The 15,142-nt window shown below is 37.5% G+C and overlaps 1 protein-coding gene across 3 annotated transcripts in view; it reads right to left on the bottom strand.

The window, feature by feature from the left end:
* Positions 1–1,086: 1,086 nt before the first annotated feature.
* The window catches only part of ROCK2 (Rho associated coiled-coil containing protein kinase 2), a 137,385-nt gene continuing 123,329 nt past the window's right edge, over positions 1,087–15,142 (bottom strand). For 2 of the 3 annotated variants that reach the window (XM_042982490.1, XM_042982492.1), the window contains exons 30-33: positions 14,837–14,915; positions 13,444–13,705; positions 13,143–13,356; positions 1,087–4,527 (exon numbers count right to left, since the gene is read on the bottom strand). In XM_042982490.1, the coding sequence (XP_042838424.1) occupies positions 4,515–4,527; positions 13,143–13,356; positions 13,444–13,705; positions 14,837–14,915 (568 nt within the window). In that variant the 3' untranslated portion in view covers positions 1,087–4,514. Of the gene's footprint in view, positions 4,532–13,142; positions 13,357–13,443; positions 13,706–14,836; positions 14,916–15,142 lie in introns of all 3 variants that reach the window. The other variant, XM_042982491.1, reaches the window with a different exon arrangement.

Raw genomic sequence — 15,142 nt, 5'->3', positions numbered from 1 at the left:
AGGTGATTTGAGTCCATTTTATTTAAATATACTTATTAGAAATTTATCATTGCTTAAAGCTTCTCCTTTAAGAAAATACTATCTTAGGGGCGCCTGGGTGGCCCCGTCAGTTGAGCGTCTGACTCTTGATTTTGGCTCAGGTCCCCATCTCATGGTTCGTGAGCTCAAGCCCCGCGTCGGGTTGCATGCTGACAGGATCCTGCCTGGGATTCTCTGCCTTCCCACCCCCCCACTCCACACTCTCTCTCTCTAGGCCTGTCTCTCTTAAGTAAACTTAAAAAATAAAAAGAATACACACTCTTAGGTGAACCGTTCCCCATTTTTTTCCCCCTTTGGCAGAAAAGGGAACAAACATTTGAACTATTCCAGATATCCTACACACATTATCATATTTAATCCTACAACAATCCTGTAAGTAAAAGTCTCCGTTTTACAAAAGATGTAAACACTGAAGCTGAGTGGATAACCTGTCCCGGATCGGGCAGCCAGTAAGTACCCTAGATAAGAACCCACTGGTTACAGGGGCGCCTGGGTGGTTCAGGCGGTTGAGCATCCGACTTCGGCTCAGGTCATGATTTCGCGGTTCATGGGTTCAAGCTCTGTGTCAGGCTCTGTGCGGACAGCTCAGAGCCTGGAGCCTCTTTCGGATTCTGTGTCTCCCTCTCTCTCTCTCTGCCCCTCCCCCGCTCATTCTCTCTCTCTGTCAAAAATAAAACAACAACAAAAAAAGAACCTACTGATTACCAAAGAAATAACTTTCTTGAAAACTACCTCTCAGCAAAACAGGCACTCTGCATCTTTTCCTTATCCTGGACACTCAAATGAGATTGTTCGACTTGCAAGTCCCTCAAAATACCTAAATCAGGCCAGCAACAGACTCCTTATTGAAATTCTATTTTTATTTCTCCATGGACTAAAAGACACGGCTGAGCATTCACAGGTCTGTGACCTTAGTTATGATTGGTTTTGCTACACACCCATCTTTTTATATGTATCTTTCAGGGAAGGCAAACATTCTGGGTAAGTATCAGAAGGCTGCAGCATTCTGGGACTATTTCACAGGAAGAGTATGAAAATGCTCAGGTCTTAATTTCTTTTATTTAATTTTTTTAATATAAAAAGCAGGCATAAAATACAATTACATTACTACAAAGATGCAACAAAAATTTTTTAAAAAGATCGGGGGGTACGATTTTTGTTCAGAGGGGACAGCTGATCAAATATTTACGATTATCTAAACCATGCAATTCATAACTTAATACAATTCCAAACAAAACTCATTACTATGGGGAAGGGAATCAGGGACAGGCCCCCCAAGCATAATATTCAGCACTGTCACACAGCGCCTATTTTCAAAGTGCTTTGTGAATCAACTATGGTGTCTTCACACCAGAGGGAAACTGGAGCCTTCTTCCAGGGGAGGAGACGTGATTCAGTAGCAGTGTCGACACAGACCGAGAAACTCAGAAGTGACTTCCTCTCACAGAATACTGAACATGTTATTTAAAGCATGTTTCAATAAAGTAATACAGCGTCTAAGTTTCTCTATTTTACCACCAGAATCCTGTGGGAACAGATTAACAACAGCAGCAAAATTTCTTCAACTGTGGTTTGGCAAACCTAGAGTATTTCTTTTTGAAGGTCTACAGATGAACTGACACAAAAGACATCGTTCAGAGCCAGATTTGTGACTCCGGCACAGGTCCATTTTAAAACACTCACCTTATTTTAGATTTCTCGGTATCCTTTAGATAGCTAAAGGCATTTACAAATTGCAGATTTTTTAAAAATCTTGCTTCTAGACAGCACGTTTTAATACTTTTCAAAACCTCACTATACATTAATTTTTGACAGTAATACCGGCACCAGTTTTCCTTCTACTTCGGTCTCGCTATCCCCACTAAAGAAAAGTAAAAAATCCAACCAAGAAAATCCCAGTATTCACTACTTCTTAGTTCTCAATAGGAGGTATTTATGGCTCTAGGAGAAATCAGGTGTGAAGAAATAAGCAACTTTCGGTCTTGCATTTATCTGGGAAGCTTTGGAGCCTCAAGAAAAAGAGAAGCTGGCACAAAATCAGGTTGTTACACCGAGTCAATATTGTATTTAATGAGTGCTGGGAAGAGGACATTTGGACGGGGGTATGCATTCATGCACGTACGTGAAATGAGTAAAAGGGCAAAAAGCAAACTCTTACCCCAGGTCAGAATTTTTATTAAGCGCATTTCCATTAGCTGGAGAAGCGACCTAAACACCCTTACGTTAAACCATATAATGTGAAGAATCTCCATGGGAGAGATTTTTTCCCACCCCTCAGAACACTTTCTTTTCCCCAAAGAACTTCACATTAATTTTCCTTGTATAGTTGCAGCACACCATGATTCTCCGTATTCTCTAATATATACAGCATTCGAAATTTAAACTTTTGCCATTTTTACTCAAATATTTCAATTACTCATGTGTAAACTTCAAATTATTTCACCTTAATAAAGTTTATTAAAAATATATATATATATATACTCTCCAATTCAGAATAATATGATAGAACCTCCCATAGTGTAACAAAATCTTTATATAAAATATTAATTCAGTCTCCTTTTAACAAGTCTAATGAATGGAAATATTTATTCTATATAAATTTTATATAGTTCTCATTTTTAAATCTTAAAAACAAAAAAAAAACAAAAACAAAACAAAAACAAAACCCCAAAAAAACAAAAGCTGTGTCCCCAAGCCAGAACCGCAGAACATCCCGGGGAGGGAAATGGCATGCGTGTCCGGACTCGGCACAGACAGCGTGAGAGAGCGCAGGCGGGACAATGTGAGAATGACAAGATTCAGGTTTAGTCCGTCAGGCCAGAGGCCACGGTTCAATTTCCACAACAGTGTCTTTATTTTGGGGGTCTAACTCTTTAAACATTTCTACACTGACCCCAAGGGGAGTCGATGAAAAAGGTCTATTTCCTTCATTGGAATATTAGATGATGTATTTCAGTATCACACCAACTCTGTGTGTATATAAAGAGACTAATAAAAGACTACATACTTTTTTTAAACTTGATAACTTAGCATTGATGCATACTGTAGCAGTAAAAAACACATTTTTCTGGGATAATGAGAAATATGGCAGAAGTGGTCCTGCATAACCTACAACTTTAACATCATTTAAAAAATAAAAACCAAGTTAAGAGCCTCTGAGGCCACTTCTTCCTAGTCACCAGTTTTCTCAGCCCAATACTGAAATATTGCCATACTCAGTTGTGTGTTTGAGGGATCACATTTAAATATTTAAAATATATCTACAGTATGTCTTAGTTTTCTTTATATTTGAGATAATCTTAGAATCTTGAGTGTGAAAATGTAGAAATAGTCACAAATGTCTCTGCCAGAAATAAAAACACATCTAGGGTAGCCAGCAAATTCAAAGCGAAGCAAACATTTCCTACTCACACTGATACTGAGGTCTGTAAGCAGAGTGGGATGAATAATAAACATAAAAGATATATTAGTTCCAATATTATCCATTACTGTTTCTATCACAGGTACTTAAAAAAGATTCTGTTATACAATCAAGATAGTCTGACACTGATAACTATTACATGTAAAAATAGTGCACTATTTTTCTTTTGCAAAGCGAATTTGCATCCTAAGAGCTGGTAAACACTTTTTGTTCAAAATACAGAAAAAGGCGAGACATTAAAACAAATTAAATTAAGGCATTCAAAATGGGTAAAGTTGCCTATCATGAAGCATCAGGAAACTGACAGAAGTAGCTTCAAACTTCTCATTACAGTAACTGCTTAAACGTGATCATGCAGCTTCCATGGGGTATACACAGACGAGGGATACAAACTTCAACGTTATGGCTTTTATGCAGGGGCATCGTTGCAACCGCGGTTTGTTAGGATATCCGATTGCTGTATGTACAAAAATAAACGGGACATTCGAAGAACCCTCTTGCAGCAATACAGTACTATGTGTGTGTGTGTGTGTGTGTGTGTGCGTGGGTGTGTACGTATATATACATATATGTACATATATATACATACACACCCACACCCACACCCACACCCACACAGTATAATGGTCACTTCTTAAAGACGCAGTCTCCATCACTGCAGTGGAACCCATTCCCAGACTCTTCTGGTGAATGTGCTGGTGAAATCTCTCTGTTGAAGCTGAAAAGATGATTTCTTTAACTCTTCTCAAGCCTTTTGTGCAATGTAGTGTGAGTGACTGCCAAGAGAGCTTCATGGAACAGCTTTGGAAGAGTTGCACGACACTCTTACTCTATTAACCAATCACTGTTGGTTCAACATGTTGTTCCAAAGGAGAGCAGAAAATCTCCCAGATTTATAATTTATATTGCAGGAATAAAGGGAAATGTGTGTGTGTGTGTGTGTGTGTGTGTATCAGTCTCTCAGGAAAATATAGCTTTTTAAGAAATTTTGGGCCATCATATTTCAGTCTCGTTTTAACTGGAAGAATATGACCACCTTGAATAACAACTGCATTCACAGAAGGCAGCTAGCTGGAAAAAAAGAAAAAACAAAGTTAGTTGATACAGTAAAATACTTTAAGAGATTGTTAAATTCTTTGAAAAGGCATTCCATTTATATCATTAAACTATGTAGTCTTCCAACCCTATGCTTCTAACACCTAAATCATACATAAAACATATTTACTATATTACTTTTCTGATTTTTAGGTACATGCAATTATATTCTTATATTTTCCTACAAACACAACACACAAGTTTTAATACGGTTAACTGGCCATTAGGGTTAGATAATACGTCATGGAGTAAGTCAGGGGAGTGTTAAGTTTGCCTTGGAGATTAAGTGCTCCCGACTCATGTAGCTGAACGAACAGTGGACTTTTGGATCAGGTTCTATTGGACTATTTGACTCTTAGTCACATTTTTTTAAATCTATGACATGGGAACAAACACATTGTTACAGTAAGTATATGTAAAAATCTCTGTAAATCTTGGTTATAAACACCTCCCAATGATACATGATTTAAGTCTATTTTTGCAATATGCTCCCTTAGGTTAAGGCAGATATTACTTCTTTTAAATCCATTCTACGTAAAAGGTTTAATCATGAGGTTCGAATTTCCTTTAGCCACTGTTAACCGAAGTATTTTTTTTTTTTTTTTTTTTTTTGTAACCAAACTATTTTATTTGTTCTACAAGCACAAGAACTTTCACAGCATATCAGTAGCACTCTTCGGCAAGGGTAACATTATCTTTTCACAAAGCAAACGTTTCACAGCATCACAAAGAAAAGCCAAATCAGAAACAGCTATTTCACAGCACTTATTAGACTTAACAAAGTTTTTACAGTTTCAATTCTTGCAGGTTAGAAAGAAAGAGGAGGGAAGGAGAGAGGGATGAGGGAAAAGGAATCCCATGCTATGTTCACAAACTAGTACAGTTGTAGGAACTTGAAATCATTGTAAATTTCACTTGTCTGAATATCTGAATATAGATTCTTTGGAATGAAAAAAAAAAGTACTAGAATCAGCTTCTTTTGTTATGTCTACATGTTCTATTCCTAAGATAAAAAACAAATTCAACTGTATTGAAAATATGTAGCTAAAAAAGATTCTGAACATAGCATTTCACTTTTATAACTTAACATGGAAATTTCAGTTAGAAGCTTTTCTGAAAACTACTTTTCAAATATATTATTAAAAATAAAAACAATAAAATTCAAAAACTAGTCAAAACCAATGAAAACCCAAGTGCAAATCACATGCACTACTTGGAAATACTAAGATAACTCATTTTTCATTTTTTGATTTACCCCATTTATTTCTTCAGAAATCAAAAACATCGTCATCATCATCACCACCATCAACATCATCAAATGACCAATCCCAGTCTTTAAATGCCAAATCAAGCAATCTGCAATAGGAGGTTTGTAAATTTACACTCTAACACTTTAGAAGTAGCAGTTTAACATGCTAATTATCTAGAAATCACACTTTGTGCTCCCTTCATCAATAACAACAGTCAAAATTAAGAGGGTGGCACACAGGGAACTCTTCTTTCCCTTTATATATAAATGCATATGATGTACATATATAAGGTATGTATATGCTTTCCAGAATACCAGAGAACCAGATGATATTCGTGGATAAGATACAATCTTCTCCCCACTGGGCCCAGATGATGTAACTAACCATCCTGACGCCTACTTTGATTTGAGAACTATGAAAGCTCAACACCTGTCCACACTCCCTTCACAAAAGGACCCAGAGTACCAGCTCACGTTTTTCTAGAATAGCACCACAAGTCCTAGTTTAAAGAGAGAGTAACACTAAGAATGCAACTTTCTCGATTCTAGCAGGACCCTATTTGTTCAATGGGTCACTGACAGTGATGCTCTCTGTGAACAACTATGAACAAGAGAAAAACCACAGGTATACAGTAAAACTTGGATTGCAAGTAACTTGTTCTGCAAGATGCGCAAACATTTCTAATAAATTTTAACTTAATGAGCGAGCAGTGTCTTGCAATACAAGTAGTAGGTGAGGCTGAATGTCATGTGATCACAACTGAGCCAATGGTGTTCTCCCTGTCTCTCTCTCTCTCTCTCTCTCTCTCTCTCTCTCTCCCTCTTTCTCACTGTGGGATTGTGGGTGATCATCTCCCATGCTCTGATGCTTGGTCTCAGACCATGGTGTTTAGCAAAATCAGTGATTTTTCAGAATGTTGGAAGGTGCCCACAACTGGCACTAGTATATTTTTTGTCACTTCAAAGCATCTATGGAGGGGCACCTGGGTGGCTCAGTCAGTGAAGTGTCCAAGTTCAGCTCATGATCTCACAGTTTGGGAGTTTGAGCCCCATATGGAGCTCTCTGTTCTCAGCATGGAGCCCACTTCAGATCCTATGTCTCCCTCTCTCTGCCCGTCCCCTGCTCGCTCTCTCAAAAATAAATAAAAACATTAAAAAAAATTTAAAACCAAACAGAACAAAACAAAGCACCTACAGACAGTCTTTTGCTGTTCCACACAAGAGTAAGCTTAGGAATGCTTTGCTTCATTCTAGGCCAGACTGCCTGCAGATACAGACCCTTTCCTCTGCTGCTTTACTGCCAGTTTCATGAAATACAGTATATGGCAAGAGTTTAATAATAATGTACTGTAGTCAACATCAGCGCAAGCTTACACAATGGCCCCCATGCAGAAAAAAGATTCCATTGAGCCAACAGACTGTAATGATTCCATTAGTGATAGTGAAAGTCATCCTACACAATAACCCTCCTCTCTCGTCTCCCTCCCACCAGCCACAAAGGCTTTCAAAGGTAGGTAAATACAGGTTAATCTATTTTTCTTTATATTTTGCATTTTCTTTATTATTTTGTATTATATTACAGTACTGCAATCATTTTTATATGAATACTTTTGGGTTTTGGAACAAATCATCCGAGTTTCCATTATTTCTTACAGGGAAATTCACTTTGATATACAAATGCTTCAGATTACAAGCATGTTTCTGCAACGAATTAAGTTCACAAACCAAGGATTTACTGTATCAGCATCATAGCAACTTATCTTCACTGAGTAAACTGGACTTAGAGCAGGGATATATGTGGTCTTTTCTTTCCAATCTAATCCAATCATCTAATGCAACATCCAATGTAGTGTTAACTTTTTCATTGTTGTAACTGTGATGTTCATGAATCAACTTATGTCAAGGAACTCATATGGCCCCTAAAGTCTCATCTGTGACTTCAACTTTAAAGTTAGTTTGTAAACTTTAATTTATATGATTTACTCAAAACTATTTATAATGCATATTCACAGGTGTCATCCCAAGAGATTCTGATATAATTGGACCACAGGGGTAGTGAGGCCTAAGTATCTGCATTTTTAAATAACAAACCTGAAATGAATTCTAATGCAGCTAGTTGACTTTGGTACTCACTGACAGAGTATGCTGATGGATGGTTACCCTAATTTAAAAGTAAACAAACCCACTCAAATTACTCTACTTTAAAATGTGCTAACTATAGAACAATATATAAGAAAACACACAAATATAATTATTCACTTAGACACTTATCACATTTTTCTAGGCTTACACAGACAGTAACTGATAGCTAAGGTACTGCTTGGGAGATCAGTGGGCCTTCCTGATCAAGCCCCAGCTCTGAAAAATCCGCATTTTATATCCTTCCAAAACCTTTGAAGTGTGTGTGAAGTGTGCACCTGTGTTGTGTCCCAGTCTTCAAATTTCAAAAGTCTGGTCACTAAGCTGTTAGCACGATGTCTGGCAAGACTTCCCTTAAACATCACCACCCCCGCCCCGCCCCCAGCCCCTTCCAGTCAGCCATCGAATTATTGTCATTTTACCTTAAGAAAGCTTTCTCTAACTTGGTTTCTTCCCTCCATTTTCAATGTCAGTACCTTAGTGACTTTAATGTCATTAAAGTCAACACATACTAATCTCCTGCTGAAAGACTTCTATCTGAAGAACAAAATAGACACTCCTCTAGCATAGTGTACCCAGTCCTTTTCAACTTGGCTCGAAGTTTTCTCTCCAGTGTCAGCTTCTTCTCCCTGTCATACCCTCGCCCCATCTTAATCCAGCACATTATAAACACATAATACGCAAGTAATATTGACAACTCAGTGCCTCTACAAGTCAACATTTTGCCTACCACCGTCTTTTCCCTTATTATTTTGCCTGGAAAATTACTGATCTTCCCTTTTTGGAGACGTCTCTTGATGCCCTTAGGCAGAATTCTCCATGCTTTCCTTTGTTCCCCTCTAACACTCACTCATGCTTCTTATTATGAAAAAAAAAATTTTTAATAGTACTGTAACTATCTGTTTGATTTCCTATCTCCTCCCTTAAATTATCAGTAAGGATACACTTCAGGCCCATGAAAATTATTGCCAAAGACTGCTTTGGAAAGGGAGCATTACAACTTTGAGTTCTGCTAGAAGTATAGTAGACGGCCCATTTCTTTACATCTCGCCAATACTATGTTTCTTAATCCCTACCAGGTTGGCAGTTTTAATTTCTTTGCTTAATAATCAACTTGATCTCGTTTTTGTATTTATAGTAATGCTGCATCTGCATGTTCCTCAGTAATGTTTATATTGGGAAGAGGCAATCTTCTTTTTCTTAATGACTTATCTATATACAAAGATACTAACCCATCTTTCTTATACGTATTGCAAATACATGGTATTTTTAAAACTTACAAGGCTTTAGCTTTTGATCACTCAATCTCTAACTTTCTTCGCTTTTACTCCTAAGAAGTTCTCCAATCCAAGATCAGACACATATTCCCCTATTTTCTTCTACTTCATTGAATGGATTTATTTTTGACACTTCAAGTTGTATATAGTTTTTTTCGTTTTCCCCTAAATAAGCAGTCTGTTAACTTTCTAATGTTTATAAATGGAAAAGAACAAAACTAATGATGACGTAAGAGCTCCCCCGACACTTAAGTTTTAACAGGGCTGGCAATGCTTTATTTCTTAAAACTGGGTAAATGAGCATTTGTTGTATTTTTGCTTTATACTTCTATGTGTGGCTTAAACACTGGATTTTTAAAGAAGACCTCGAAAAGGAAAATAATTAAAGAGAAATGCCCTCAGCAGAGACCAGCATTCTGTGTCCTGCTTTGGAACAAACTAAGGATCTCTCCAAACTATTTTGATCACAAATCAGTATTTTATTCACAAATTTCCTACTTTTCTAGCAAGGTTTTGTGTTTTTTTTTTTTTAATCAAAATTATCAAGAAATCATTCCCCTGGAATAGCATTTCCACACATTCTGCCTTATAAGCTGTCAATTCATTTCTACTGTTATCGCTGTGAGGCAACGAGGTATTACAGCAGAGGATGTGGGATCTGGAACTAGACCATCCGGATCTGAACTCACGGCTTTGCTGCGTATTAGGTGTGTGACCGCAGGTGCACAGTGCTTCTGTGCCTCAGCCTCCACATCTGTTAAGTGGAGACATTAAGAGCTAAATCACAGGCTGGTTATAAGGATAAATAACTTATATAGTTAAAACTCACAGGAAGAGTGCCCGACATAAAATATGCCCTCAAAAATACTATTTTACATAACAGTCGCTAACACTTACTTAACCATCAACTTAAAACACTTGACTACAGAGAAAAGGAAGTGCTGCAAAGACAGTGAAGAGGAGAATGAGAACCAAGAATGTCACAAAAGCCAAAAGAAAACAATGTAATGGTGTGGTCACTAACAAAGACAACTACTGAGGAAAAGTTAAAAAAAAAAGGAGAGGTTAGATGTTTATGGGTGTTATCTTCTAGTGTACACATAAATACGTACACACTTATATATGCATATTCGATGGTGTCTAACAAAGCCAAACATTCAAGAACGACGCCGTGCCAATTAGTTCAAATAAAGCTGGGCTGACACAAGGAGCTGTGGCGTCTACCAGACGTGCTGTTCCTGATGTTGCTGAATGATCCTGTAACAGGCCTACCCTTTTACCTATAGGAAAGTTACAAATTTATGAGCAGAATGTTAAAGGCCATCAAGGCCAATGCTTGACTCCCCTCCGGAGCCGTGCGGCTGTCAGACTACACACACGTGACAGGCTGAGGAGGGCGTTCTTCCACAGTGTCACCCAGCAGTCACTCGACTCAGGCACCAAGAGTGGTGACAAGGCACTTAACTATTCTAGAGCAAGCCCAGCCTCCCAATTCTGGAAATCTCTGACTGCCTGATACCTTTCCCTTGCTGAGTTACAAACGTGCCTCTCTGTTTGGTTCTTGTTCTAATAGGTCATCCACAGAAAAGTTCTTTAAATCTTTACCGCTGTTTATGATCTCCCATCCTTCCAAATCATTTCTTCACAAGATTAAGTATCTTTAGTCCTTAGGGTATCTGGGTGGCTCAGTCAGTTGAGCGTCCGACTCTTGGTTTTGGCTCGGGTCATGATCTCGCAGTCAGAAGATCAAGCTCTGTTTTGGGCTCCACGCTGGGCATGGGGCCTACTTAGATCTCTCTCTCTCCCTCCCTCTCTCCCGCTCACATGTGCGCATGTGCACACTTACTCTAAGGAAAAAAAAAAATCCTTAGTTCCTTCACTTGCTACACGTGTAACACTTTCAAATGACCCACTACCACCTCGGTTACTCTCTTCTGTATACCCCCCAATTTGTGTATGCTACTCTTAAAATGTGACGCCCAAAATGAAATGGAAACTGGAGGGTGATTCACGTCAGACAGACACAGATACAATTCTATGAGTTAATGAAGCAATGGAGGCACAGATGTTAACAATGAAAATAATGCTGCAGATGCATAATAAAGTACAAAATTGCATCCTAAATGTGCCCATCTCTATGCTTTCAGCTTCAAAGAGTATATATTAGATGAAAAATATTCACAAAATACCCTATACATTTTACAGTCAGTTTTGATATTAGTTTCAGCTACATGCATAGTTGTGAGAGAAAGAAATCCCTATTACTTACTGTTGCTATGCAAAATGTATTAAAAAATCAGTGAAGAATGATTCGAAGGGCGGGGCCAGAACTAAAATAAAACAAAAAGCAACAAAAATAAAAAGTAAATGCGCCTCCAATAGACCATAATGCTGAACTGGAGGGAAGGGGATGACAAAGAAAGTATTTACCAGGAAGTGAACACGAAAACTGTTATGTGATTGAAAATATGCCCTGCCCCACTTGGTCTGAAAACTGCTTCATAAACGAATTCTGTATGTTATCACAAGTAGTGAAATCATTGACTTGTCAAATTGCACAGAAGAGTAAAATGTCTCAAAAGGATTGGAGTTCTTATTGTCCTGTCTCTGAAATCATTTGCCCTTCTAGAGTCTCAATCAAAAAGAAAGACAATAATACCTATCTGTTCTACTCCACAGGAATATTTTAAAGTTCCAATGACAGAATATATGGAAAGCTGAATGAGTGAACAGATTATAGAAGCACTTGGGAAGCTGTAAAGCACGAGATATTGTAAGCTATTGAAATAGCACAGCATCTATGCATTAATAGTTCAATATTAATAACAGAAATTTAATTTTTAGATGTTTTGCACATGGCACACAGAATGACCTTCAGTGTCTCTGAATTCTTTGAGCTTCTTCAGCTTAATTACATCATAATCGCTAATCTTATAGTATTTAATTTTCCCATACCTCACAGAAAAATTCAGCATTTTCACTGCTAAAACACCAATTCAACCTTGAAATACTAGTTTCAAGAAAAGTTTCACTTAAGAGGTCTGTGGTTAGAATGCAAAGGTCTCTGATAACACAGCCAGGGCACATCATTACTCATGCACTGAAGGCCCTGTGTCAGGGAACAAAAAGGATGCCCAAAACTGGATACCTGATCTCAGCGTATACTTTATCCTTTAGCTAACCAAATCTTCACATTCATTTCAATAAACAGCAATATTTACAAATGTCGTAGTAGCTAGTAAGCCAAGAAATGGTTATTCTGAATCAAGAATTAAATTACTATAATGTCGCCATATGAAAATGGTGCCATCAAAATGTTTTTTGCATTCATCATTACCTCTGGATTTACTTCCTAGTCCCAATTCTGCCTCAAATATAAGGCACACCCACTTTAACCATTAATTAATATCTGCATTTTTAAGGTTGATCTCTATTGCTCTTTAAATGAGAAACAAGTTATTATTCTAAACTTATAGATGTGAAATTAAAACTTAAGGAAGATTTTGATCCTGCCTCCCAAGTTGTCTAACATAAAAGAGGTTTGCAATATTAAACACAATATGCGTACCTGACACTTACGGATCTGTGTGTACATCCTGTCTACTAAATCACTAAATCAGTCAATATGCTTACAAAATCTCAAAATATTATGGTTATATACATAAACATGACAAAAATGAGCCCTTTATATATTTTAGGTTGAATTTAATATGTGTGTGATTTAGTAAACAAATCTGTGTTACATTTAACTGAATCAATGAATAAGATATATACACTAAAATAGTTTCCAACATTTGGTAGTCCACAGTTCATTAAAATACCAGGCAAAGGTACATTACAATCAGGAAAATTTGTAGTTGAACACAAATAGTGAAATATTAAAAAAGACACTGTAATTTTTAACCACATTTTTATGCATTACCTTGGTTTGTTTGGGGCAAGCTGTCGACTCGGCCGTCTAATAGACTGGTTTTGTTGTATCTTCATGGAAGTTCTAGGAGATGACCGTGCAAAAGGGTCTGGAGCTGGAGGCTTTTTAGGTATCTTTTTCACCAACCGACTAACCCACTTTTGCTGCTCTTCTGTAGAATTTGCCAATAACAATAGGTTCTTGGCCGTCGAAATATCATAATAAACTAAAAAGAAATATTTGGAAAAAACTAATGTGTTTAAATGGACCTGAATGTAAAGAACATTGATGGAACAAGTAATTTACTATTTACCTTTGCAAGGTGCTATAATCTCCTCCTTTCTGTCCATGTGATCTTTATGACATTTAATGTGGCAGCGGCGGCACTCTAACGCAGGGGGGGGTTTGAACATATGCCATAAAGGCTTCATACAAGCCTCACAGTTGGTTGGGAAATGATAGAGGGTAGGAATGAACTCATGTCCCTTATGGCAAATATAATTTGACTTTTCTCCCACGGGCTCCACGGGAAATTCTTGTTCCTTCTTACTTTCTCCTTCATTGGCATACAGAATCTATAAATAGCAAAAAGAATGATGAATGATTTCCAAACAGTTTTATGTAGTAACAATTCTTACAGTGTAAATAAAATAAAAATTAGCCTAAATTATTCAATGAAAAGAAAATGACATTCAAACATTAGTAGGTTCCGTCTAATCAAAAGCTTATATGAGAAAAGCCTTCAGACAGTCACTTGGTTCCCTTTTCAGGAAAAAATCTATCTTGTTCAAATGTGCCTCCGTATTTTATCCAGGAGATCTTACTGTGTTTCAGCAATTTTATCAGAATAGGCCAAAAGGTAAATTTTCGCTTGATGGGTATCAGAAAGTTTTTCTGGGAGGGAGCGTTCAAGTCAATCCCCCCCAAAGGGATGTGGCAATTATACAAAGTGATGCTCTACGATTCTCAAAAACTGACAACTGGGTGATAACTGCTAACATAGCTTTAATGGAAAGATTTGTATTTGGAGAGTTGAGGAAGAAAGAGGAAACGATGTATAATACACCCCAAATAAACATTACAAGTATCCAGAAAATAAGTGGCCAACTCTCCCACAGTACCCCAAGCACAATGGTTTTCACATAGAAGGAACTCAGTAATTGTGGGTTTGACTAGTTTTAAAACAAAAGTAGAACAGGGAAGCATTTGGCTTCACTTTAAATTGGAAGTCAAAGGGCTACTGGGTGCAAAATTCAACTTCACAAACAACTTTAACTTTATAGAGAGCTGAGCATAAAATCAGAAACAGAAGAGAAAGGGTATAGTTTAAAAATGTCGTAATGAGGGGCGCCTGGGTGACTCAGGTGAGCGTCCGGCTTCGGCTCAGGTCATGATCTCACGGTTCGTGAGTTCGACCCTCCCATCGGGCTCTGTGCTGACAGCTCAGAGCCCGGATCCTGCTTCGGATTCTGTGTCTCCCTCTCTCTCTCTCTGCCCCTCCCCCACTTGCACTCTTCCTCTCTCTCAAAAAAATAAACATTAAGAAAAACTTAAAAACTAAAATAAAAATGTCGTAATGAACCTTGAACAAAAGGAAAGCAAAGGCCAGAAACAGGATATAAACATACTACAGACTTTACCAAGACAGAGAGGAATAAAGATGCATCCAAACAGAATAAGCATGAAAGACACAGAAGGCTGTTTACCTGAAATATCCTTGGAATTTCTTTAGCATCTGCTCTATATACATCTGTTTGTGTAACTGGTCGGACATGAAATAATTTGCTATAAAAGATTTTTAATAAAGGAATAAAATATTACTAAAGGATCAAATTACATTAGTTATCCTATACTTATGTCAGAAGTTAAAATGGACTACTTTGACCCACGTTAGAGGGTCATAGGATACCTTACTTCTATTAATTCAATCACTCCTTGAGATTTTGAGTATTTCCAGGAAGTCGGAAATTTTCTAATTAGTTTCAGAAAACATGTTTTAGCTAACTCTATAC

This window comes from Panthera tigris, chromosome A3, assembly GCF_018350195.1.
Source record: "Panthera tigris isolate Pti1 chromosome A3, P.tigris_Pti1_mat1.1, whole genome shotgun sequence".
Lineage (NCBI taxonomy): Eukaryota > Metazoa > Chordata > Mammalia > Carnivora > Felidae > Panthera > Panthera tigris.
The sequence above is the reverse complement of the archived record's forward strand: the minus strand, read 5'-3'. Positions and strand labels throughout refer to the sequence as shown.